Here is a 24,252-nt window from a genome sequence, read left to right as displayed (position 1 = left end):
TTCTGCCTGGGGCTGTCTGACGGAGATAGGACGCTTGGCGGAGGGAACTGTGCCAGGGATTGACATTCCAGCCTCGGAAGGGTTAAAGAAATCCCAATGCAGAGCCGAGCTGGTTTAGTGAATCTTGACACTGTAGAAAGTAGGTGGATAATTTCTTGCTAGCTTTTCAGGAAACCCCTGTGGTGGACAACCCTCATTAATTGCTGCTCTGACGTCAGGGATGGCAGTTCCCCTGTCTGTGAGCAAGCACAGTGATAGCCGGCGATGGGGAGGGAGAATTGGTGTGATATGGAGAGCCAAGGTACTCCCTTTAAAGAGATCTGTCCTGAGCCGCGACCCAGGGAGGAGCTGGCTACGGATATTTACAGCTTCCACAGCTAGAGGAAACCTTGGTCCTTCCTCACTGATGTCCATCTTAATTATCCTCATTTTTTTTTTAAACGGTCTCTCCCCTTCTCCCCCAAATCCAAGACTTTAGATCGGGTGGGGGGGAGCTCTCACCCCGAAATCCCTGTGTGCTTTAGGAGAAGACCTTATAACCCCACTAATAGCATATGATTTAAATACCTCTCTCTGGCATCATTTAAACCCATCTTCTTTTGGCAACCCTCTTGTTGCCTCTGCTTGCTGGATACGGTTCCCTTCACTTTGTCTGCTCTGTGTAGCTCGTAAGGTCTTTTGGGGCAGGGCCGGCGTGTGTTGCTCTGTTTGTGCAGGGTCTAGCGCAGTGGAGTCCTCGATCTGTCATAGTCACGGCCACCATAACAATCACGTTTTCTAAGTAACTAGGCCTTAAGCTTCAGTGGCTACTGACTAGTGCCGGGGACTGTGTCTGTCCCCCTGTGCGGTCCTCTCCACTCGTCTAAAAGGAGGGGAAGTGTTACCCAGCCACTGGTTTGTACAGGGCCTAGCGCCGTGGGGTCTTGGTCCGTGACTGGGGCTCTCAGGTGGTGCTGTGGTATTACAAATAATAACAACTGCAAAGTGCTTTGAGGTCCTTGCATGAAAAGTGCTATAGATGGCAAAGAATTGATTAAATCCCAGACAAATCTGGCATCTCAGAGGTGAGAAAAAATTCAAAGCACCTGAGACATTAGGAGTTTAAAATGAATCGAAAGTGTCACGTAGCCCTAGTGCCGGACAATCCCGTGGTGGGTGCAGTATAAGGAGCTGCTGCAGTTTGTTGTGGTGTGACCTGGGGAGCAGAACTGTCTTCTCTCAAGTGTCCATGCGCTCCGCTTTGACAGCAAGTGAAAGCTATGTCGTGTCGCTGGCTACCAGGTACCTTTTGGAATGGATTTTCAGCAGGGATGTTACTGATCAGGCTTATGCCCCCCCACCCCACCATGTTAAGTTGCTTATGGTTTGTGGTGCTTAAGACAAAATGCACGTGGGAGAGGTTATCAAAGACACCAGCGGGAGTCAAGCCCCAAATCGTACTGGCTTTTATTGGGCGTGAGATGCTTGACTGGTCGATTGTGCTTGTGAAAATCTCGTCCGTGCCACAGTTTAATGAGTCTAACAATTTTGAGCACTAAAAGTGAGGGGAGCACCGTATTTGTGTGGAGTGCACGTAAGTTGGGGACTAATACAAGGGGCGTTTGAGAGGCCGGTCTGTAGGTAGCTCAGGCAATTTGGAGCCTGGAGAGCTGGGCGCTCGAAGTGCATCACAGCTGATCCTGTATCCCAGCTACCTTTTTCGCATGCGAATCTTCCTGCCACTCGCTATAAATCAAAGATTCATGTTTGGAAATGGGATTTCCCTGTCAGCTCATCCCCTCCCTTTGATCTCACAGCCGGATTCAGTGACGACAGCCATTTCCACTGAGACAGGCTGTGATGTCCTCGGGTGGGGTGAGCAGAGCGGTGTGAGCTCGACTGTGGCAGTAGCAGGAAAGGGGACACAGATATGAAGGGACGAGTAAATTGCTTTGTATGTGCCAGGTTGTTTTATTCCCTCTTTGAGCCTATTTCCTGACGTCTGCCCATCCTGCTGTGAGGGAACCAACAGGGTCTGCTAAGAGGGAGTTTGCATCTGGCTCTGCTTTTCATGGAGCCTCTGGGTTTAAAGTCGGGTTTGATGTTAAGATTCTGGATGATTATTTCTTGTTGTTGCTCAATACTTAGTAAAGGAAGGTGTTTCACGGCTCTGGAAGAATCCAGGTGCTTTGAAATCTGTGACCGAGCCAGTACAAGCTGCCGTGCTTCGGTAGAAGAGCTCTATTGTTCAGAGGCCTATATTTAAATGGCACTTTGTCAAGCTAAATACTGTGTTCACACTTGAGACCATTTTAGGCATCAGAAGGTAGATGTTATCCCTGCATTATTCATGGAGGTTTATAAAGTACAAATTCAGCCTGGAGATAAGTCGCTTCCCTGCCCCACCCAAAAAACATTGTGGGGGCAAAGCTAGCCAGACTGCAATTAGGCTTAAAATGTGCGCCAGCCTCATTTCCCTAGACCCAGCAATACAGGGCCAGGTCCTGACCTGGCTTTCGGGATGTAAGTTGCACCTTGTGAACTGAACAGGAAAGGCAGTGCAATGGATCAGTGTTTGCCTGACGGCCCAGACCATGCTTGGGTTGGGGAGCAGCACACTCCTTCCTTAAGGGAGGAAACACAGGGACACCCCCCACCCTGGCCACTGCAGGAGCTGCAAACTTCTCAATGGGGACCGCCTGCCAGCCCTAGCCTTCCATCTGGGGCTGTGGGAAGAAAAACGGGGGATGCTGGCCGACCTCCCCCCACCCCCCCCGCACATGAGCAGAACGGCAGAGGTGTCGTTTTATTGTGAGTTTGGCTGAGTTTCTATCTGCTAAAAGCCAAGCTCGGGTTCTGGTTCTGGGGCATGGAAATGGCTCGAGTCCCTGCCTGTCATTGTTGGCCATCTCACTCTCGAATGCTGCCTCGCTGCAATGTCCTCTCCTCTCCCACAGGCAGGTTAGCACGGCAGTGGCTATTTTCAGGCATGCGACAGGATGGTTAGTACACGTCTTAATCTCATCGAAATAATAATCTCGCACTGACGTGGCACCTTCTCCCATCCAGCAGGATCTCCCAAACACTTTGCGAGATCAGAACATAAGAATGGCCATACAGTGGTCCATCTCACCCAGTATCCTGTCCCTGGCCATGGCCTCTGCCAGATGCTTAAGAGGGAGTGAACAGAACAAAGCAATTTATCGAGTGATCCATCCATCGTCATCCATCGTCATCCAGTCCCAGCTTCTGGCAGCCAGAGGTTTAGGGACACCGAGAACATGGGGTTGCGCCCCTGACCATCTAGGCTATTAGCCATTGACAGTCCTATCCCCCATGAACTGATCTAATTCTTTTGTGAAACCAGTTATACTTTTGGCCTTCACAGTGTCCCTCAGCAGTGAGTTCCACAGGTCGACTGTGCGTTGTGTGAAGAAGGACTTCCTTGTGTTTATTTAAAACCTGCTGCCTATTCATTTCTTTGGCTGATCTCTGGTTCCTATGTTATTTGAGGGCTAAATGATGCCACCTTCTACATTTCTCCACAGCATTCATGATTTGATAGACCTCTATCGTATCGCCCCTTAGCTGTATCTCTTCTAATATGAACAGTTCCTGTCTTTTTAATCTCTCTTCATATGGAAGCTGTTCCATGCCCCTAATCATTTTTGCTGCTCTTCTATGTACTTCTCCCAGTTCTAATGTGTCTTTTTTGAGAGGGGTCGACCAGAACTGCGCGCAGTATTCAAGGTATGGGATTTGTATAGTGGCATTGTGATATTTTCTGTCTTATTCCCTACCCCCTTCCTAATGGTTCCTAACATTCTGTTAGATTTTTTTGATTGCAGTTGCACATTGAGGAGATGTTTTCAAAGAAATACCCACAATTACGCCAAGATCTCTGTCTTGAGAGAGAACTCATTTAGACCCCGTCATTTTGCATGTGTTTTGAGATAATATTCTCCAATGTGCATTACCGACATTGAATTTCATCTGCCATTGTGGTGCCCGGTCACCCAGTTTTGTGAGATCCCTTTGTAGCGCTTCGCAGGCTGCTTTGGATTTAACTGTTTTGAGTAATTTTGTATCATCTGCAAATTTTGCCGCCTCACTGTTTGCCCCTTTTTCCAGATCGTTTATGAATATGTTGAACAGCAGAGGTCCCCGTACAGATCCTTGGAGGACCCTGCTATTTACCTCTCTCCATTGTGAAAACTGACCTTTTATTCATACCCTTTGTTTCCTATCTTTTAACCAGTTACTGATCCATGGGAGGACCTCCCCTCTATCCCATGATTCCTTGCTTTGCTTAAGAGCCTTTGGGGAGGGACCTTGTCAAAGGCTTTCAGATAGTCCAAGTACTCTGTATCCAGTGGCTCACCCTTTCCCACATGTTTGCTGACGCTCTCAAAGAATTCCAATAGGTTGGTGAGGCACGAGTTCCCTTTACAAAAGCCGTATTGGCTCTTCCTCACCGCATCACGTTCATCTGTGGGTCGGATAATTCTGTTCTTTACTGTAGTTTCAACTGGTTTGCCTGGTACTGAAGAGAGTCTTACCTGCCTGTAATTGCCACGATCGCCTCTTTTACTTTTTTGTAAAAATCGGCATCACATTTGCTATCTGCCAAAGGTTGATTGAAGCAATAGATCACATAGCACAGTTAGGAGTTCTGCAGTTTCACATTTGAGTTCTTGCAGAACTCTCGGGTGAATCCCATGTGGTCCTGGTGACTTATTACTGTTTAATTTAGCAAAACCTCCTCTACTGACGCCTCAGTCTGGGACGGTTCCTCAGATTTGTCACCGAAAAGGAATGGCTCAGGTGTGGGAATCTCCCTCACATCCTCAGCCATGAAGACCCAGCAAATGAATTCACTTAGTTTCTCCGCGACAGCCTCGTCTTTCTTGAGTGCTCCTTTAGCATCTTGATCGTCCCACTGGTTGTTTGGCCGGCTTCCTGCTTCTGATGTACTTGAAAAAAAAGTTTTGCTCTTAGTTTGTGTGTCTTTTGCTAGTTGCTCTTCAAAAAAATTTTTTGGCCTCCCTAATTATACTTTAGTTGCCAGAGCTTAAGGTCCTTTCTATTTTCCTCAGTAGGGTTTAACTTCCAGTATTTCCAGGATGTCTTTTTGTCTCCAGCCACCTCTTTTACTCTGTGGAGCCATGAGAGCAGTTTTAGGTTCCATGCAGCTTGCAGGTATTTCACTCTTGTGATTGCTCCTTTTAATTTCTCTTTAACTGGCTTCCTCAGTTTTGTGCTGTTCCTCTTTTTGAAGTGAAACGCTACTGTGGTGGGTTCTTCTGGTATTTCCCCCCTACAAGGATGTTAAATTTAATTACATTATGGTCGTGATCACTGAGCGGTTCAGCTACATTCACCTCCTGTGCGTCACTTTGGACTAAATCAAGAACTGCCTCTCCCCTTGTGGGTTCCAGGGGTGGCTGCTCCAAGAAGCAGTGTCTAGAAATTCTCTTCTGCCTCCTGTTCTGGGGTGACATTTTCCCAGTCAACTGGGTGATAGTTGAAATCTCCCATTACTACTGGGTGCCTGTTTTTGTAGCCTCTGTAATCTCCCTGAGCATTTCAGAATCACTGTCACCATCCTGGTCAGGTGGCCAGCAGTACGCTCCTATTGCTGCACTCGAATTATTCAAGCAGGGGATTTCTGTCCATAGAGGTTCTGTGGCACAGTTTGATCCATTTAAGATTTTTACTATATTTTACTCTATGACCATAAGAACATAAGTGATCTCTCTCCTGCCATCCATCTCCATCCTCTGCTTTCTTTCACGGGTAGTGTCACTCCCCCACCTGGGCAATCTGCTCTGTCACTCCTATATATATTGTACCCTGGTGTTATCGTTTCCCATTGATTATCATTGTTTCACCAAGTTTTTGTGAAGCCTGTTTTATCAATATCCTCATTTAATACCAGGCACTCAGGTTCACCCATCTTAGCATTTTGACTTCTTGCATTTGTATACAAGCATTTAGAAAAGTTGTCAATATGTAGTTATCTGCCTTGATGTGATGTAATTGAATGGGGCTCTTGTTTGATTGTTTCTCTTCAGTTCCTACCTGTACTTTACCAACCTCTATTCTTTCCTATTTACTAGGCAGTAGCGTATCTCTTGAATAAATCCTTTCCTGAAGGATGTGTCTGTCCAAACCATGTGCTCCTCCGCGCCTGTCGTCTTTTCTCTAGCCCTTAGTTTAAAAACAAAGATATTCAAGGGAATTGTCTTGCCACTGAAATGCAGCCCCCTCTGGAAGGTAAGCTGGGTGCAGGTGTATGGGAATACTGCAATGACCGTTCGGGACAGGAAGTGACAAAGGAGCCAGCATTGAGTTGAAAACTGCAGGGGAATTAGAGGAACAAGAATGGAGTTGCAGAATTTGGAATTTTACACCCTGTGAAAAGCACCATGGGAACTCGTATGACTGCATGCGCTCAGATCCTTGAGTCTGTCTTAGTGTTCAGATAGCAGCGACGGACACGAGAGAAAAACTTAGATCGATAGCCGAAGGTTGACAGCTCCAGCAGCCTCCCACACCATGTGGGGTCCTGCGGTTTTGCACAGTGTTATCAGTGATAAAATGGATAATGCTGACCCAAAGGGAGGAGCACCTCCACCTTTCCCTACAGAGCTTCTGCCTGCCTAAGTCGGGGGAGGGGTCCCATCCACGTGTCGTCCAAGCCTGACGCTGCTTGTCTTGCAAGGGCTGATGAGTTTGCAGCTTGAGATGGCTTGGCTGCTTTTCTGCACGCTCCCTGTATGCCTCGCGTTTTTATGAGTTGACCGTGAAATGAACAGCAGCAGTAACCCGTGTCTAAGGGTACGTCTACACGGCAAAAAAAGACCCGTGGCAGCGAGTCTCAGAGCCCAGGTCAACGGCTTGCACTACAGGGCTACAAAGAGCAGTGAAGACCTTTCCACTAGGGCTGGAGCCCGGGCTCTGAAACCTGATGAGAGGGTGGGTCTGAATGCCCAGGGACCAGCCCGAGCGGGAACATCTACACTGCTATTTTTAGCCCTGTAGCATGAGTCTGAGTCAGTTGACCCAGGCACTGAGATTTGCTGAGGCGGATCTTTTTTTGCAGTGTAGACGTACTTTAAATAGCTTTGAAAAAAATATTTATTTTGTGGCAATGAAGGTAACGATTCAGTACATGTATCAGAGGGGTAGCTGTGTTAGTCTGGATCTGTAAAAGCAACAAAGAATCCTGTGGCACCTTATAGACTAACAGACGTTTTTGCAGCATGAGCTTTCGTGGGTGAATACCCACTTCTTCGGATGCAAGTGGTGGAAATTTCCTGGGGCAGGTATATATAAGCAAGCTAGAGATAACGAGGTCAGATCAATCAGGGAGGATGAGGCCCTGTTCTAGCAGTTGAAGTGTGAAAACCAAGGGAGGAGAAACTGGTTCTGTAATTGGCAAGCCATTCACAGTCTTTGTTTAGTCCTGAGCTGATGGTGTCAAATTTGCAGATGAACTGGAGCTCAGCAGTTTCTCTTTGAAGTCTGGTCCTAAAGTTTTTTTGCTGTAGGATGGCCACCTTAAGATCTGCTATAGTGTGGCCAGGGAGGTCACACTATAGCACACCTTAAGATCTGCTATAGTGTGGCCATGAACAGGTCTGACTACCAAAAGGAGGCCGCCAGACAACTCTCCAATACTAAATTTTACAGGCTACTTCCCTCAGATCCCACTGAGGAATACACTAAGAAACTGCACCATCTACTCAGGACACTCCCTACACTAACACCAGAACTAATCAACATACCCTTAGAGCCCCGACCAGGGTTATTCTATCTACTACCCAAGATCCACAGACCCGGAAATCCTGGACGCCCCATCATCTCGGGCATTGGAACTCTCACTGAAGGACTGTCTGGATATGTAGACTCTCTACTCAGACCCTATGCTACCAGCACTCCCAGCTATCTCCGTGACACCACTGATTTCCTGAGGAAACTACAATGCATTGGTGACCTTCCAGAAAACACCATCCTGGCCACCATGGATGTAGAGGCTCTCTACACAAACATCCCACACACTGATGGAATACAAGCTGTCAGGAACAGTATCCCTGATGATGCCACAGCACAACTGGTTGCTGAGCTCTGTGGCTTTATCCTCACACAACTATTTCAAATTTGCTGACAATATATATCTCCAGATCAGTGGCACCACTATGGGCAAATATGCCAATATTTTTATGGCCGACCTGGAACAACGCTTCCTCAGCTCCCGTCCACTCACACCCCTTCTCTACCTACGCTACATCGATGACATCTTCATCATCTGGACCCATGGGAAGGAGACTCTGAAAAATTCCACCACGATTTCAACAGCTTCCACCCCTCCATCAACCTCAGCCTGGACCAATATACACGGGAGGTCCACTTCCTAGACACCACGGTGCAAATAAGTGATGGTCACATCAACACCACCCTATACCGAAAACCTACCGACCGCTATGCCTACCTTCATGCCTCCAGCTTCCATCCCGGACACACCACAAGATCCATTGTCTACAGCCAAGCACTGAGGTACAACCGTATCTGCTCTAACCCGCAGACAGAGACCAACACCTAGAAAATCTCCACCAAGCATTCTCAAGACTACAGTACTAAATAAGGAAACAGATCAACAGAGCCAGTACCCAGAAGTCTCCTACTGGAAGACAACCCAAGAAAGAAACCAACAGGACTCCACTGGCCATCACATACAGTCCCCAGCTAAAACCCCTACAACGCATCATCAGGGATCTACAACCCATCCTGGACAATGATCCCACACTTTCACAGGCCTTGGGTGGCAGACCAGTCACAGACAACCTGCCAACCTGAAACATATTCTCACCAGCAACTGCACCATAGTAACTCTAGCTCAGGAACCAATCCATGCAACAAACCTCGATGCCAACTCTGCCCACATATCTACACCAGCAACACCATCACAGGACCAAACCAGATCAGCCACACCATCACCGGTTCATTCACCTGCACGTCCACCAATGTAATATATGCCATCATATGCCAGCAATGCCCCTCTGCTATGTACATCGGTCAAACTGGACAGTCTCTAAGGAAAAGGATAAATGGACACAAATCAGACATTAGGAATGGCAATATACAAAAACCTGTAGGAGAACACTTCAACCTCCCTGGCCACACTATAGCAGATCTTAAGGTGGCCATCCTACAGCAAAAAAACTTTAGGACCAGACTTCAAAGAGAAACTGCTGAGCTCCAGTTCATCTGCAAATTTGACACCATCAGCTCAGGACTAAACAAAGACTGTGAATGGCTTGCCAATTACAGAACCAGTTTCTCCTCCCTTGGTTTTCACACTTCAACTGCTAGAACAGGGCCTCATCCTCCCTGATTGATCTGACCTCGTTATCTCTAGCTTGCTTCTTGCTTGCTTATATATACCTGCCCCAGGAAATTTCCACCACTTGCATCCGAAGAAGTGGGTATTCACCCACGAAAGCTCATGCTGCAAAAACGTCTGTTAGTCTATAAGGTGCCACAGGATTCTTTGCTGCTTTTACAGAACCAGACTAACACGGCTACCCCTCTGATACTTGACAATATTTATGGGTTCCCCCTTGTGCTCAAGTACCAAACCCCTCTATGGTTGTGGCCCAGTCGATGTCTGTGTATCACAAGAAGAGTCTTTTAGCAGTCGTGCTGCTGGGAATGTCAGAGTATGGATTACATGAGCAGCAAGTTGACATCCGTCCTGATTCTTAGTGCTTGTATTGATCCGGGTAACAGAAATAGTTTATTTTCATAAAATTACATCACTTGAGTTATTCCAAGTAATACAAACCCATGTGTTTAACATGTAACCAGGAAGAGCCATCGTGGCAATAATTTTGGCACTTCCCATAATGCACCTCATCCCTGGTTGTTGTGCTAATTAATTAAGCAGGCAATTTACACCTGTGGAAGAGGACTGCCCTGTGGGGCATAGTCGGACTATCGGCAGTCGCATGCTGGCATCGGGAAGAGCGACTGCTCTGTCCTCTCTCCCCAGAGTAATGTTATCACAGCTCATCTCTTCTGCCTCAGTACGTAATCTGTACAAAGATGGATTCAAGATGTGCCCCAGCTTGCTAGATGAAAGGAAGCAGGGCTCTGCTTAATGTAACTGTGCAGCTGTCACATTTTTGTAGGGGCTTGGAGGTTCAGAGTCTTATGCGTTCTGTCAGCCAGTCACTTCAGATTAACTCTTCGTGGGTGGAAAGACACTGAATTTCCTGGTACAGAATGAACTCCTGGGAGGGGAGATTGCTGACAACCCTGGGTATTGAAGGGTTAAATGCTGGTAAGCATCCCTAGATGGGGGGCCCAGCTACCACGTGGTGGCTGGAGGCTGGTTTCTCTGTTACCCATGCAGTGTGTAATGCCTTTGTGGCCAGCCAGTAGTTTGGGAGTCGGATGCCCTACGTGTTACACAAAGGAACCCAGCCGTTAGAAATGAACATGTCCTCTTGGGTCACATCTAGCTCCCCATTGCTTCCTGCCCCCTCCGCAGCGTAAGCAGCAAACGTAGGGTCTGTAGAGGGGCCAGTGAGGCTGCTTTGCTCAGATCGAGGCTTTGCACTAAAGAGGAGCAAGGCCTACATTGTGTAAATAAATAAGATTTCCCCCGTCCACGGTAGCATCATTGGTGAGAAAGATGCAACAGTGGAGCTTGGGATATGTGACGTCTCATGAGTGCTACCCTTTGATGAAGGAGACGTAGAAACTACTGTTGGGGAATCGGAAATCTGATCCCCAACACACTCGCATGATATCTAACTTATGGCTCCTCTCAGTGGATGCTGGACACCTATTGACTTCTCATGGAAAGCTTAAATCTTTTCCTAGATGTCTTAGATCAGCTGCATTTCCCATCCCTCACTTGTGATTTCTGTAGGCACTTATATAACAAGCCGTCCTCCACCCCCTGCGGCTCATTCTGCCACCTGAAGCCGTAACCCTCTGCAGTATAATTTCCAGAGTATCCACCTTTGTCGTCATGAGGCACATTAAGACTTAAAGTGACGATTAAGTAACAGGACCTGTGCCGTGGAGGAATTCTGGCCTCCACCGTTTTACCGGGCACACGAGCTGTCAAAGAAAGAGCTCGTTTTCAAACATCTATAAAAGAACAAGGAGAGGGGTTCAGGAGATGTGGAGGGGAAGAGGTGGAGAAAATCCTGGCTATGTCACCAAATAGGTCATTTTTCCAAAGCTTTGCACTGAGACAGCCGGGGCGTTTGCCTTCTTTCAGAACGATGCTTTGAAGCTTTCTAATGTAGTGGGATATTCTTCCTTCATCCAACCCCGCTCCCTGTTGGTGGAAACTCTCCTTTCTTTTTAAGGAAGGAAGACGGGCGGATGGGACAGAAAAGGCGTCTTATAAGGGCACTTCTCTCATTAGCTTTCAAGCTCTTGCTTCAGTGGTTTCCTGGTACGTTGTGCTGCCCAAATAAGGCTTGATTTGTACAGAGGGCTGGGGATGAGCCCTTTGCGATCGGGTGCCACAGCCACCTGAGGACAGCGCTTCTCCAGAACAGCCTCGTGATGCACGTTCTAGTTGAATTTTACCACAGTGAAAGCTTTACCAGTGGCTGCAGTGTGGGGAAACTGAAAATTCCCATATGCAGTGAAATGGTGCTAATATTGCTGTTGCTAAACCCAGCTTTCAGCGGCGGGCAGCACATTCGCCAGCGGAACAGATGCTTTTCCAGTGCCTCAGATTTGCAGCGTGCTGTGGGTCTCTCTGCTGCCGCCTCCTTCCTGTGCAAACTGTTACATGACAGACATTTGCAGCAGTTTCTGTTTTTTGTTTTTTTTTTTTCAAAACAGCTAAATAAAAAAAACTTGTTGAGTTGCTCATGGTGATAGAGCCTGTTGCCATGGAGCCATGGTTCAGATTGGCCAACCCGGAGGCCAATGAGCAAGCAGAACAGGAGAATGTCGTCATTTAACCTTGCAGGGTGTATTTATTCAGCGATATGCGACATTAATACCAAAGCCTTATATAGAGCTATGAAATAACATACTGGGGCAAAGGAGGAGATTTTTTCCCTCTCTTGTCTCTCTCAAGGTTTGATGGAGGGTTTTTTTTTATTTCTCATTGCAGTTGGGCATCAGTTTCCCTAGCAGAGCTGCCTTTGGAGGAACAAACTCTTACAGCCCGACTGATCAGGCTTCAGAACCAACTTTTTGATTGCCTGCTTGCTTGGGCTGGCATCTGTGCATAAGCTGCTGGCATGTGGGTTGCATATTTCTGAGCATTTTGGCTCTTCCAAAAGAACGGCTGGCTCTGTTTTATTTCCAAGTATCCCGTTTTAAAGGGATGTGTTTTTATTTCCTGGTTAGCCAAAGCAGCTATTCTTACAGAAGTACCAGGCTTTCTCCTTGGCATCTGGTGGCTACAGTCCTGTCTGTCCTGGAAACAACATTTTCCTGCCACACAGCCAGCAGTGTAGGCTAGGTCTGGGTGTGAAGAATAGGCTCTGCTAGTCTGTAACGGGCCTGTGAAGGCAAAAATAATTACAAGAGTAACACAGAAGAGAAATAGGAGTTAAAAGCCCTGGAAAGATCCCTCCACCCCCTGCCACCACATGTTAAGATCTACTTGATCCTTTGAAAATAACAACTGGCTAATCTTGCGCGCATAAGTTCAGTTTTTGAAACCTGGTTGAACATGGCTTTGAAACCGTGCCTGCAGGAGAAGTGTGCTGAATGGCCTGGCCAGCTTACTGCATTGGCCCGAAAGCAATGGAGAATCCAAGATGCCGCACTCCAGAGCAGAGGGACATTCCGTGGTTTACCTTCCTGCAGTGGAGTCCCCGCTGCCTGGTCCTCTATCCGACATCTGGCATCAAGCCGTCTCTCTGTTCCTTTCTGCAGCCTGGATGTGAGAGCCTTCTCCTTTGCCGCCTCCTGCTGTGTCTCTGCCTGAACTATGCCTTTTTCCCCATCTCCTTTGGCAATGTTTCGCCCCTACAGCTCTTGATTCCTCTTTGCGTTTGCTCTGGAAAGCATTGAAGGCTGTTGGACAGATGCAACATGGAGAAGCAGGATTACAGGATTGCACTGAACAGTTCAGTATTCGATGCTGTAAACTGAAATCTGCTGAGATATTGGAGTTCCCTAAAATTGCCCTAGCACCACGTTCCTGGCCCGGGACAAGGAAACCAGGCAAGTTTCCAGCCATGAAATAACTTACAGGATCTGATGTGAACCCATCACTGTAAATCCAGTAAGAAACAAGTCTAACTGATCCCACTTACATGTGGTCTCCTGCCACTCCCTGCAAACCGGGCCCCTCCAAACTAGTAAATGCTGAAGTACTTCTTTCTGTTTCACATCCCTTCTGCCCTGGTTTAACGTTCAGAGCAAGGGGCTGGGAGAGCCGGGCTCTGTCACTGACTTGCTGTGTGACAATGTGAGGGAAGTCACTCCACTTTTGTGCCTCAGTTTCCCCACATGTTAAATGAGAATCAGACTGGGCCTGCCTCCCATGGGAGGTGGTTCTTTGGCATGGATTGAATGTAGTTTATTGGCGTTGGCAAAGTGCTCAGAGAACCCCTGGTGAGCAGCAGCAGGGACCGGCAGGACATTACTAACTGTAGGAGGGGATGGAGTTTATTGCTGTCTTAGGGAGGGGGGCAGTATCTGTAGATGTGCACCTCCCTCACCCCAAACAGGCATGCATGAAGGACCGTGCTGCTGCCTTAGCTGGCCTGCTTACCCTGCCAGCTCCCAAACCCAAACTGAAAATTTGACAGCAGCTCCCTCTCCTCCTGCTGCTCATTGTTTTCTCTCCTGACCCAGATTTTGTGGCTTCCCTGATGATGTATCTACGGAATCATTTCATCCCTTGTGAGGAGCAGCTCAGCACTGCCCCTCCTATTCCCCCCCCCCCCGCTCCCCATCCCGCCCCCAGCCCTGCGAACTTTCACTTTCTCCGCAAGTCGCTGGTTGTCACAGCGGATCATGTCAGCCACCTCCTACGCTGCCTCCCACGCGTGTCCTGGGGGAGCGGGGCTGATTCATTCACATAGAAAGGAAACCTCTTCTACAAGAGCCTTTAATGAGAAGCACCAGCGGAACACAATGTCTCTGCTTTGAATCTGCATGCAGAGGAGAGATGCTAGAGGACGCGGGTTTTGGGGTGGAGGTTGTTTTTTTTGGTATAGTTAATGGCTATAAACATGCAGATCTTTTGTGAATGAGACGTATGTAGCAGACTCCCTCCTCCCTCTGATACAAATGGGCCAAGATTCCTCCCCCTTGTCCTTCACCTGAATACAGTGCTGGTGGGGGGAGACGGTTCTGTCGCAGTGGGGTGACTTTTGCAGACTATTTGCTTGCGTATTTAAGTGCAGACGTTTCCCCTGGGAAATAAAGTGCCTGGCTACAGAATATCCAGCCAAGCTGCCCAGGAGGTCTCCCTTTGCCACTGCAGAGTCCTGACCTCTAAACTGCCCCTACGGATCAAAGAGCCACCCTCTCCCTGCGTGTTTTCCAGCTCAAGAATGCTGACTGTGCAGCCCAGTGCTCCGGAGGTGGTGTGCTCGGTTCCTAGGTGCATGCGACCCCAACAGAATTCCAGCTCCCGTGGAAGGACATTGAGCTTGGAAAGCAAATAACATCGAAGCATAGTTGGTGGAAGGAGGGGCTCTGGCCGAGCTGGGCTTGCCCCCTCCAACAGTCCATCCGTTATCAAGCCTGGCATAGCCGTCGCTTTGTTCTTTTGAGCAAATGCCCTTGGGCTGTTGGAACCTTCCAGCAGGAGGAAAACACCTGAGGGAATCACCTCCTCCAGGTGACACCTGCCAAAGGAAGCTGGTGTCAGACTGTTGTACTCCTTGTTGTGTTACCAACCCAGCCTATGCAAAAAGGTGTCTCTTTAATACTCATAGATAACAGCAGGCTCAGGCAGGCCTCACCTCCAGCCTGTGCCCCTCATGGGAAGGTCAGACCCGAACGGCTCCTCATGGACACGTGTGAGTTGTGTGCAGGTCCCTCGGCTGGGAGCCTGCAGTACGTTTTCCAGATTGCTCTCAGACCCTCTTCTGCCTCGGCCTGTGGTAGTGGCTGTTCGCTGGCCGGAACGACAGATTGCGCCCAAGAGCTTTGCCCCAGGCTGAGAATTGATCGCCTGGGCTGTGCAGAACTGGTGCCAGCTAGCTGGCTGCAGGGGACATGGCATTAGACATGTGCTGGGATCTCTGTTAGTGACTTATTCCACTGCTGCCTCTCAGGGCGGAGAGAACCTTAGCTGAACTCGGGAATCCTCACTTTGCCACTCTTTGGCACGCTGCCTAGAAAGTTGCTTATGGGATTGCTGGTGGGTTTTTTTGTCGCCTTTCTGCTTCAAAATGAACCCTACCATAACAAGGCAGTGGCCTCTGGGACTGTTTACTTTCTCGGTGATCACAGGTGCCTTGGCTCTCCCCTCAGCATCTCCTTAGTGCCCATCTTAACATCCAGAGCCACAGATGGAGACGTCAGCCACGTAACATAATTGGTGATACTGTGCATGCAGCAGTCAGGAAGGTTCAATCCCTTCCGCAGCAGCCTGCCTCTCCTGCTACCTTCCTTTGTTTTCCCAACAAGACGCTCCAAGGGGGAAGTGAGGCATGGCAGGGGCAGATCTGTGCCTGGGCAATTCTGCATTCTTGCAGAAGGCTGTCAGGGGCCGGTGAAAAGGGGGCAATTTACAGTCACTAGAAGGTTGCAGCGTAACCTGACTTCTTTCTTCAAATTCAGAATTCTAACACACAACCCAGAAACAGTGTGCGACGAAGCAGGCTGCTCCCTAAAACAGAGAGGCCCAATCACTCCCCTTTGCTCTAAGCTGGCTCTTTGCAGACGGACTGTGCAAGGAGGATCAGGAAACCCCTGGAATGTAAAGTGGTAGCTTACAGTACTCCGGCCGCCATGGTATATACTATATACCGGGCGCCGCCGTCGCTCCTGCCCCCAACCCTTCGCCCGTGTGTGCCAGTTTCCACCTTCCGCCAAGTCGGCCCCGCCCGGCGCGGCCATGTTCCCTTCCCTCCACAACCCTAGTGTTTAGTCTAGTTCTAGTCTAGTTTGTTTTAGTTAGTATAGTTAGTAGTGTGTGTAGTGTTATATTTAAGTTGTATATAGTTTTAGTAGTAATAGTTTAGTTAGTTGCCTGCTTCTTCGTCTTGTGCTTGAGCTTATGCGGCTGCTTATGTGAGCGCCGGAGTGTCGCGCCCCAAGCGGCAGCTCCCTTTGCTGCGGCGATTGCGACTGGCCAGATCCGCCTCGGACGGCTTTTTGCGGCCGCCGCATGGGGAGAAAGAGAGAGAGCCTTGAAGCTGGAGGAAAAGAGACCGAGCACTAAGAGCGGAGTCTGCACTCCAACCTGAGATAGCGGAAGCAGCGCCCCGCCGAAGCGCCGCCTGAGAGAGCCCGCGGGCAGCGCACCGCGAGCGCTGGCGCCCGCACCCGCAGCCTCGCTCCCGCGCAAGGAGCACCGCCCGCGCCCGAGCCGCAGCAAAGCCGCGGCGCCGCCGTCTCCGCCAGAGAAGCAGGACCAAAGAGGCCGCGGCGCGGCGGCGAAGCCGCCCGCGCCGGCAATCCGGGGCCCGCCGGGCCGCCGAGTCCGCGCTGCGCGCCCCCGAGTCCGGTTCTGAGGGCTCCCGGTGCCCCCCGGGCCCGCGGGAGTCCCGTCCGGCAAGGGAGCGGATCTGGCGAGACGGCCTCGAGCCCCGCCCGGCACCAAGCGAGCGAGAGCTGGCACGGTCCGGTGCGCAGCGGCAACGCGCACCCAAGCGAGCGCGGCGGGCACGACGCGGCACCTCGGGCCGGACACGACCTCGATCCTCCGGGCGGTTCCGGTCGGGCACCCTCGCCGCCGGCTCGCCGACCTCTTCGCCGCCGGCCTCTCCACTGTGACGGCCATGGCCGTCGTGGGCCACTTCTCCGCGGCTCCGTCGTCGCGCGGCTCTATACCCCGCCTAGAATCACGACTGGCCCTATCCTCGGCGCTCTGCGTCAAACAGCAGCTCCTCCAGCTGGGTCTGATCGTCGGGCGCGAGATACTGCACACTCTCCTCGGTCGGCAAGATACGTCAATGCGCCCGTTCCAGCTGGCGTCACAGCGATTGGAGTTCCGCTCCTCGGTCCGGCCTCCTCCACTGCCCAGGGCGCGAGCTAGGCGATCGCCTCGCCTCGCCCGCCCAAGCCTCCCTGCTCACGACCGGCCCGGCGGCCCCGCGCCTGCCTTCTCACCTGCCAGCAGCTCTTTGCACCTGCCCGCACGCTGGCTGGGCGCGGGCCGCTCCAGATGTGGCCTGTGGCTGACCGCCCCGGCACGCCCCGTACTGGCCCCCCTGCCGGTGGTGGTCCACCTCAGTCCCCGCTCTCCTCACCTCTCCCGCTGTCTCACTGGGTGGTCTGGACCCTGCCTACTTTCTCGCGAGGCCCCTGGGTGCCCTCAGCCCGGCGGCGTGGGCGCCTGGGCGCTTGCCTGCATGCTGACCCTGGACACCACTCAGACCTCTGGCTGGCCCAGGAGCTCTCCACAAGGGAAACGTCAGCGATCCCAGGCAGGGCTCTCGCTTGTATCGCCTTTCTTCTGTCTGCTTGCGGACCTGGCTCCGAGCGCCTTGCAGTACAACACGGCAACACTGCACAGCCATGAAACATCTGAACAAACAGGGATCCTCCCGATCCTCTCTACAGGCAAGGTGGGGGCTGCTCCTCCCCCTCCCTCGTGTCCACTCCACCCTTCGCCTCGGTGGCTCTTCTGCCAGGGGTGCCGCTGCGTCGACCGTCCGTCCCTTGCTTGGCCCGTGCTGGTCCCTTCGCCGCCGTGGCTCCTTCGCCCACAATCTTTACACCATCTTGGCCCACAGGGATTTCCCAAAACACCAGGAACCACAAGGTGACTCAGCAGGGCCCACAGGACCTCTCCGGACTCCAGTTCTCATCTCCTCTCCTGTCCGCCATCTCCGATGCTCGGTCCTCCTTCCCGTCCCCTTCTATACGTCTCGCCCGTCTGCTCCCGGACCCCCAACAAGCGCCGCCAGTCCGCCTCAAGTCCCGGCCTGCCTGAGCCCCGCTGGCCCGAGCCCTGCTCCTCGTACTCCTCGATCCATCATCCATCCGATCCGGATCATTCTCCCCTCATCTATGGATTGACACACCCCTTCGGGACCTCGCAGCATTTGTGCTGCTGACCTGTGTGGTTGACCGACTGAGTGAGGACCTGTTCTGCGCCGGTACATGATTCTACGCGAAGCAGGAAACCCGTCCACCGCCCTCCCCTACCCTGGGAAAGCAGGGCCTTGCACTACGCTGCTGGCAAGCTGGGTCGCCTGGGGTGCGATCGATCCCGTCTCTCAGCCCCCCTCTCCTCCCCCGATCCACACAAGGTACCGCGATCTCTGGCCAAGGTCTCGCGAAGGTCGCTCGCGGCGGCGTCGCTGGCCTTCGGCGGCTCCGCGCTGCTGTCCCCTGTCGCGCCCGTTTTCCAACCCCCGGTTCGCCCGCCCGCTCCTCACCGCGGGTACCGCCGCCCGCCGCCCGGCGCCCGATGCTCTCCGTGTGATCTACCCAGCTCTCGCTGAGCGCTGAGCCTCCGCCCCGCCCTCCTCCTCCATCTCTCCTGGAACCTTCCATGGGGCCTCCTCCATCCTCTCCTCGAGCTGATCCCATCCGCCGGCCGCGCGGCTCGTCCCCGGTTACGTCCCGCGGATCGGACAAAGCACGCACAAAGTGCAGCTTCACCAAAGGTGGTTCCTCCCAAAGGGCCTTCCGGCCATCATCTCTTCCGGATCTTCTTCTCTCTCCTTCGCCGCAAAGCCGCACGCCGCCGCCAGCTCACACTCCACTCGTCCGTCAGGCAGCCACCTCTACAGCTACATTGCCCGAACTAAGTCTTTCCGAAGTCCTCCTCCCAGCTCTCAACAGCGAGCCGCGCATGCGCGCGCGCTGTTTCATCTCGGATTTTCATCTCGGTTCATCCCTGCATACGGGCATGGCACGAGCTTGCTCGTGCCTTGCTCGCCCGTCATACCGCCGACTCCGACACGCGCCACAAGGCCGCAGCGCCTTCCTGGCCTCCGCTCCATCCCAGGACATCTCCCTGAGCGCCACCTGGTCTTCAGTCTATACCTTCGCCGCTGGTGCAGGTGGTGCAGCAGCACGCAGCCAGCGGCGCAGCGGTCGGCCTCTCTGCGGTATTACATTCACTCCCATTCCCACCCCCCCAGGTAAGGTAAGGCTTGGGTCACAATGGATGGGGATGGATAGCAATCACTCGAAGAAGAAGAAAGCGACATTACCTGTAACTGGTAACTGTGTTGTTGTTTGATGTGTCCTATCTCCCCTCCAAACCTCCCTCTCCTTCCCCTGGAACCCGAGCCGGAACTGAGAACTGAGCGGACGGGGCGGCGGTATATATCGCCATGGCCGCGCGCGCGCGCAGGCGCCAGCCGCAGCGCCCGTTGCTAGGCTAAAAAGGCTAAAAGAGAGCTGCACACCGCGCGCGCACCTACACATGGAATGGATAGGAGCAACACATCTCGAAGAACACCAGTTACTACAGGTGAGTAACCGTCTTGTTTCAGCACACCCCAGTTTCGGTCATGCCATTTCGCTTGTGCTCTAGTACGTAGCAACTTCGATTCTGAAACAGACATGGGTACAAATCAGGGACAAGATTCGAACTGACTTAGGACCCGACTGGAGCACGTTTGCCCTTGTTTACTTGTGGCTCACTTTGGTTCTTAAGGTCCAGCCAGAGAGCTTGGCTTGCCTTGCCTTGGAGTGCTACAGAGCTCATGGCACATGGAGGCTTTTCCTGGAATTGCACAGTCTGGAAACCACTGCACTGGCAGCCAAGTGGATCAAGCTGGCATTTAAATCCTGTATCTTAAAAACCCCCAAACCCTGCAATACTAATTCTTCCTCTATCCCACCCTTTGTGTGGGTGTATCTCTGCTGCAGGCCCAGCTGTTTACAGGTAAACGTACCCAACCTAGCTTTATGTGGCTAAAAACAGCAGTGTAGATGTGATGCTGTAGGAGCCACCCAGACCTAGGTATGCACTTGAGTTTCTGACCACTGCAGAAGTCCCTGCTGCCGCATCTACGGGCAGGTATGTCTACCCAAGCTGCACTGACCCTCAGATTGCAGTGGAGACAAACCGCATGTGTGGAGTGCCTAACGCAGTGTGGCCTCGATGTCAATTGGGTGCTACTATTGTACAGATAATTAATAATAAATGATGCTCCTAGTTTTGCATGCAAGCCTAGAGTTTCTCTGTCAAGGTCCTAGCCTGTAATCGCATTGGAAAACCATTCCCAGAGAGTAGTTACCAGTGGTTCACAGTCAAGCTGGAAGGCCATAACAAGTGGGGTCCCCCGGGGATCAGTCCTAGGTCTGGTTCTGTTCAATATCTTCATCAGTGGTTTAGATAATGGCCTAGAGAGTACATTTGTAACGTTTGCAGATGATACCAAGCTGGGAGGGACTGCAAGTGCTTTGGAGGAGAGGATTAAAATTCAGAATGATCTGGACAAACTGGAGAAAGGGTCTGAGGTAAATAGGATGAACTTCAATAAGGACAAATGCCAAGTGCTCCCCTTAGGAAGGAACCATCAGTTGCACACGTACGAAATGGGAAATGACTGCCTAGGAAGGAGTCCTGCGGAAAGGGATCTGGGGGTCATAGTGGATCACAAGCTAAATATGAGTGAACACTGTTGCAAAAAAAAAGTGAACGTCATTCTGGGACATGAGAAGTAGTTCTTCCGCTCTACTCCACGTTGATTGGGCCTCAGTCAGAATATTGCATCCAGTTCTGGGCACCACATTTCAGGAAAGAGGTGGACAAACTGGAGAAAGTCCAGAGGAGAGCAACAAAAATGATTAAAGGTCTAGAAAACGTGACCTGGGAGGGAAGATTGAAAACCTGGGTTTGTTTAGTCTGGAGAAGAGAAGACGGGGGGCGGGGAGAGAGATTATAACAGTTTTCAAGTACATAAAAGCTTATTACAAAGAAAAGGACAAAAAAATTGTTTCCCTTAACCTCTGAGGGTAGGACAAGAAGCAATGGGCTTAAACTGCAGCAAGGGAGGCTTAGGTTGGACATTTAAGAAAAACTTCCTAACTGTCGGTGGTTAAGCACTGGAACAAATTGCCTGGAGAGGTTGTGGAATCTCCCTCATCAGAGGTTTTTAAGAACAGGTTAGACAAACACCTGTCAGAGATAGTCTAGTTATTCCATAATCCTGCCTTGAGTGCAGAGGATTGGACTAAATGGCCTATGAGGTCCCTTCCAGTCCTACACGTCTATGGTTCACAGAGAGCTTCCATTGCATATGAATTCCTGAAACCTTTGCCTCTGGACTTCTGGCCTGCGTTTGCCAGAAGGATCAGCAGTTATCTTTCAGTGTTTTCACCCAGCGCCAAATTCAACAGGAGCCTGCATGTAAAATGGCCATTGTCCTGATGGTCAGATTCCTTTCCCCAGTATCCCCCAGAATGAATTTGAACCAGTAAATGTGACAGTAGTAGGGGAGGGTAGCTATGAAATGAAAGCTGTATTAGCGTGTTAATTTAGAACCTTCCACATCTCCTGCATAAATAAATAATGGGAGTAAAACGCTCTCCCTCCTGGGCTTGGGATGTGGAAATTGTTCCTGGACTCAGACTAGTGATTAGTATTTAAATGATTGGTATTGCCAGGCCAGTAGCTGCAATAAAAGTGAAACCTATGTTCCATGTTCAGCAGGGCTACAAATTAAAGTGGAACGAGGCTGAATTAGCCAGTGAATATTATCAATTCCCGTGCAGAGCCCACAGTCAATAAATCTTGGTTGTGTTTGACTCTTTTTCAGGCACGTTCTGCCAAAGCATCCAGTCAGCTGTGCATCCAGTTTCTAAGCTTACATATTTTTAGGTTTTTCAAGTGGTGGTGGAGCCACGTTGGTCCCAGGATATTAGAGAGACAAAGTGGGTGAGGTAATGTCTTTTCCTGGACCATCTTCTGCTGGTGAAAGAGACCACCCTCCTAGCTGCACAGAGCTCTTTAGGTGTTAAATCTAGGCTTTTTGTATTCAAGCAGGCTCAGTCCCAGTGCAGACACGTTCTGTGCATTCCCATTTATATATCGCCTTCCAGTATATCAGTAGGACAGATATCAGGCCGTATACTGCAAATGCAGCCACAGTATTTCAGAAGCATTGTCGTCCTTAGAAGAAGCCTGTTCAAGTTACTTGCTCTGAAGCTTCATTACCTACCCATTTCACAAAGTTGACTTACATTGCCGTTATTAGGTTTCAGAGTTAACCTCTATTTTGATGACTGGAAGCATAACTCTCTTCCATCAGTTCTGTTGCTTCAGGCTGTCTGCAGTCTCAGACAGATGTCACCGCGTCAAGTTTAGATTCTGTTCAACTTTGAAAGGGTTTCTTTGCAACCATATGGGCTAGAAACTGTTGTTGTCAATCAGAAGCGTCTGTAGCAAACTCGGCAGGAAAGGGGGCGACGTGGCTTTGGAATACACTGGGCCCTGCCCATGCTGCCTCTGGTCTCTTCCAAACTGCAAGTTCAGAGACGACTTTCTGAACTGATCTCTTGAGAAAGTTTAAGCAGGCAGGAAAATTAAATCTCCACCTAACGGTATATTAATACTAATAATCACACCTGGCTCTTTTGGTCCATAGCTCGCAAAGCACTTTACAAAGAAGGTGAGTATCATTGTCCCTATTTTACAGATGGGGAAACTGAGGTGCGGGGCGACGAAGTGATTTTTAAGTGACTCACCCAAGAGGCCAGTGACAGAGCCAGGAATTGAATCGAGGTCTCCTGCGTCCCGCTCGCTATCCGCTAGGCCATGGGGTATGCTTTGCATTAGTGGCATTTCAGTTTACCCTCAGTGCACCTTGCGAAGTTGCCAGCAAAATGACACATCTGTCGAAAGTGTGTTTGCGCCTTCATGGAATCGCTGCAGTAAATGGCGATGAGTGAAATAAAGCCGGTTTGCCTAGCGTCCATCCACACCGATTATCGTGTTCTACAGCGTAGGTGGCGCGTGTCTGGGTGGACCGAGTGGGGTTGTGTGTATTGGAGGCCTCTAAGGGTGATCCTCTGGACGTCAAGGGATTCATGCCTCCAGTCAGTGCTGGATTAAGGTTTAAGCACTACAGGCCCGGCCACCTGGAATCATGTGGTTACATCAGCATCTTAGCTTTCATTCAGACCCGCTGCACTGGGGGACGCTGCCTCAGCAGACGAGGCTCTGGGGGGCGCACCTTCTCTGCCGTCACCCCATCGTAGCTCTGCTGGGTGGCGTCAGCAGGGATCCCTGCCACACAGCCCTCTGCTTGGATGGGTGGAGGTGGAGTCCTTCCTCTGGGGCAGAACTTAGTCTGCCTAGAGGTCTGGAGTGGTGGGATTGGGCTCCTTACCTGTTTGGAAGACAACACGTGTGTCTGGCCGCTGCTGCTGCTGTTACATGGTGGGGGGAGGGCAGAGCCATGGAATGAGGGTGGGGCACAAGCCACAGAATAGGGGTGGGACAGGAGCCACAGAATAGGGGTTGGGCTTTGAAGTGCCCCTAGGCATGCCCAGGGTTGTCTTAATTCGAGCCTGGCTCCAGCTTCTCAGTTACAGAGAACCCCACAGCTTCTGCTCCAGCAGTCGGCAAGTTTCTGGCTTGCGCATGCTGTTGGCAAAATGGGACTGCATCCGAGAGGGTGGGGGGGGTATGGAACCAGCTGGTGACAGCAAGTTGGGCATGAATCCCGGGTGCTCTTACTTGCACCGAGGGGAATCGCTGCACAGGAAGTATCACAGGGATGTCCCTGGGGGCATTTGAGCTACGGAGGGAGCAGGGCCATCCCACGGGGCAAATTGTGAGCGAATTGTCCAGGAGGCCAAGCTGTGACTTGGATCTCTCCCGTCATCCTGACTCCCCTCTCTCTGCCCCATCTCCTCTGCTCCTGCAGGTGCCCATCGCTGCACTGCACTGCACTGACGATGTCTAACAGCAACACGACGCAAGAGACCCTGGAAATAATGAAAGAGTCGGAAAAAAAGCTGGTGGAGGAATCTGTGAACAAAAACAAATTTGTATCCAGGTCACCGAGCAAGGAAGAGGTTGAGAAGGAAGGGGAGGAGGCCAACGTACGGCAGGAGTCTCAGGTAAGCACATGGCACCTCTTCATCTTCCAGTCCCAACGTTACCATTACGAGAGGCAATGGCAA

General features: G+C 50.9%; 1 protein-coding gene across 10 annotated transcripts in view; it reads left to right on the top strand.

The window, feature by feature from the left end:
• The window catches only part of R3HDM2 (R3H domain containing 2), a 104,431-nt gene that overhangs the window by 31,665 nt on the left and 48,514 nt on the right, over positions 1-24,252 (top strand). For 8 of the 10 annotated variants that reach the window (XM_039514297.1, XM_039514296.1, XM_039514299.1 and 5 more), the window contains one exon: positions 23,994-24,189. In XM_039514297.1, coding sequence (XP_039370231.1) covers positions 24,025-24,189 — 165 coding nt within the window. In that variant the 5' untranslated portion in view covers positions 23,994-24,024. Of the gene's footprint in view, positions 1-13,093; positions 13,195-22,760; positions 22,885-23,993; positions 24,190-24,252 lie in introns of those variants that run through there. The other 2 variants (XM_039514298.1, XM_039514295.1) reach the window with 2 other exon arrangements.

This window comes from Mauremys reevesii, linkage group 25 (genome assembly GCF_016161935.1).
Source record: "Mauremys reevesii isolate NIE-2019 linkage group 25, ASM1616193v1, whole genome shotgun sequence".
Classification (NCBI taxonomy): Eukaryota; Metazoa; Chordata; order Testudines; family Geoemydidae; genus Mauremys; species Mauremys reevesii.
The sequence above is the reverse complement of the archived record's forward strand: the minus strand, read 5'-3'. Positions and strand labels throughout refer to the sequence as shown.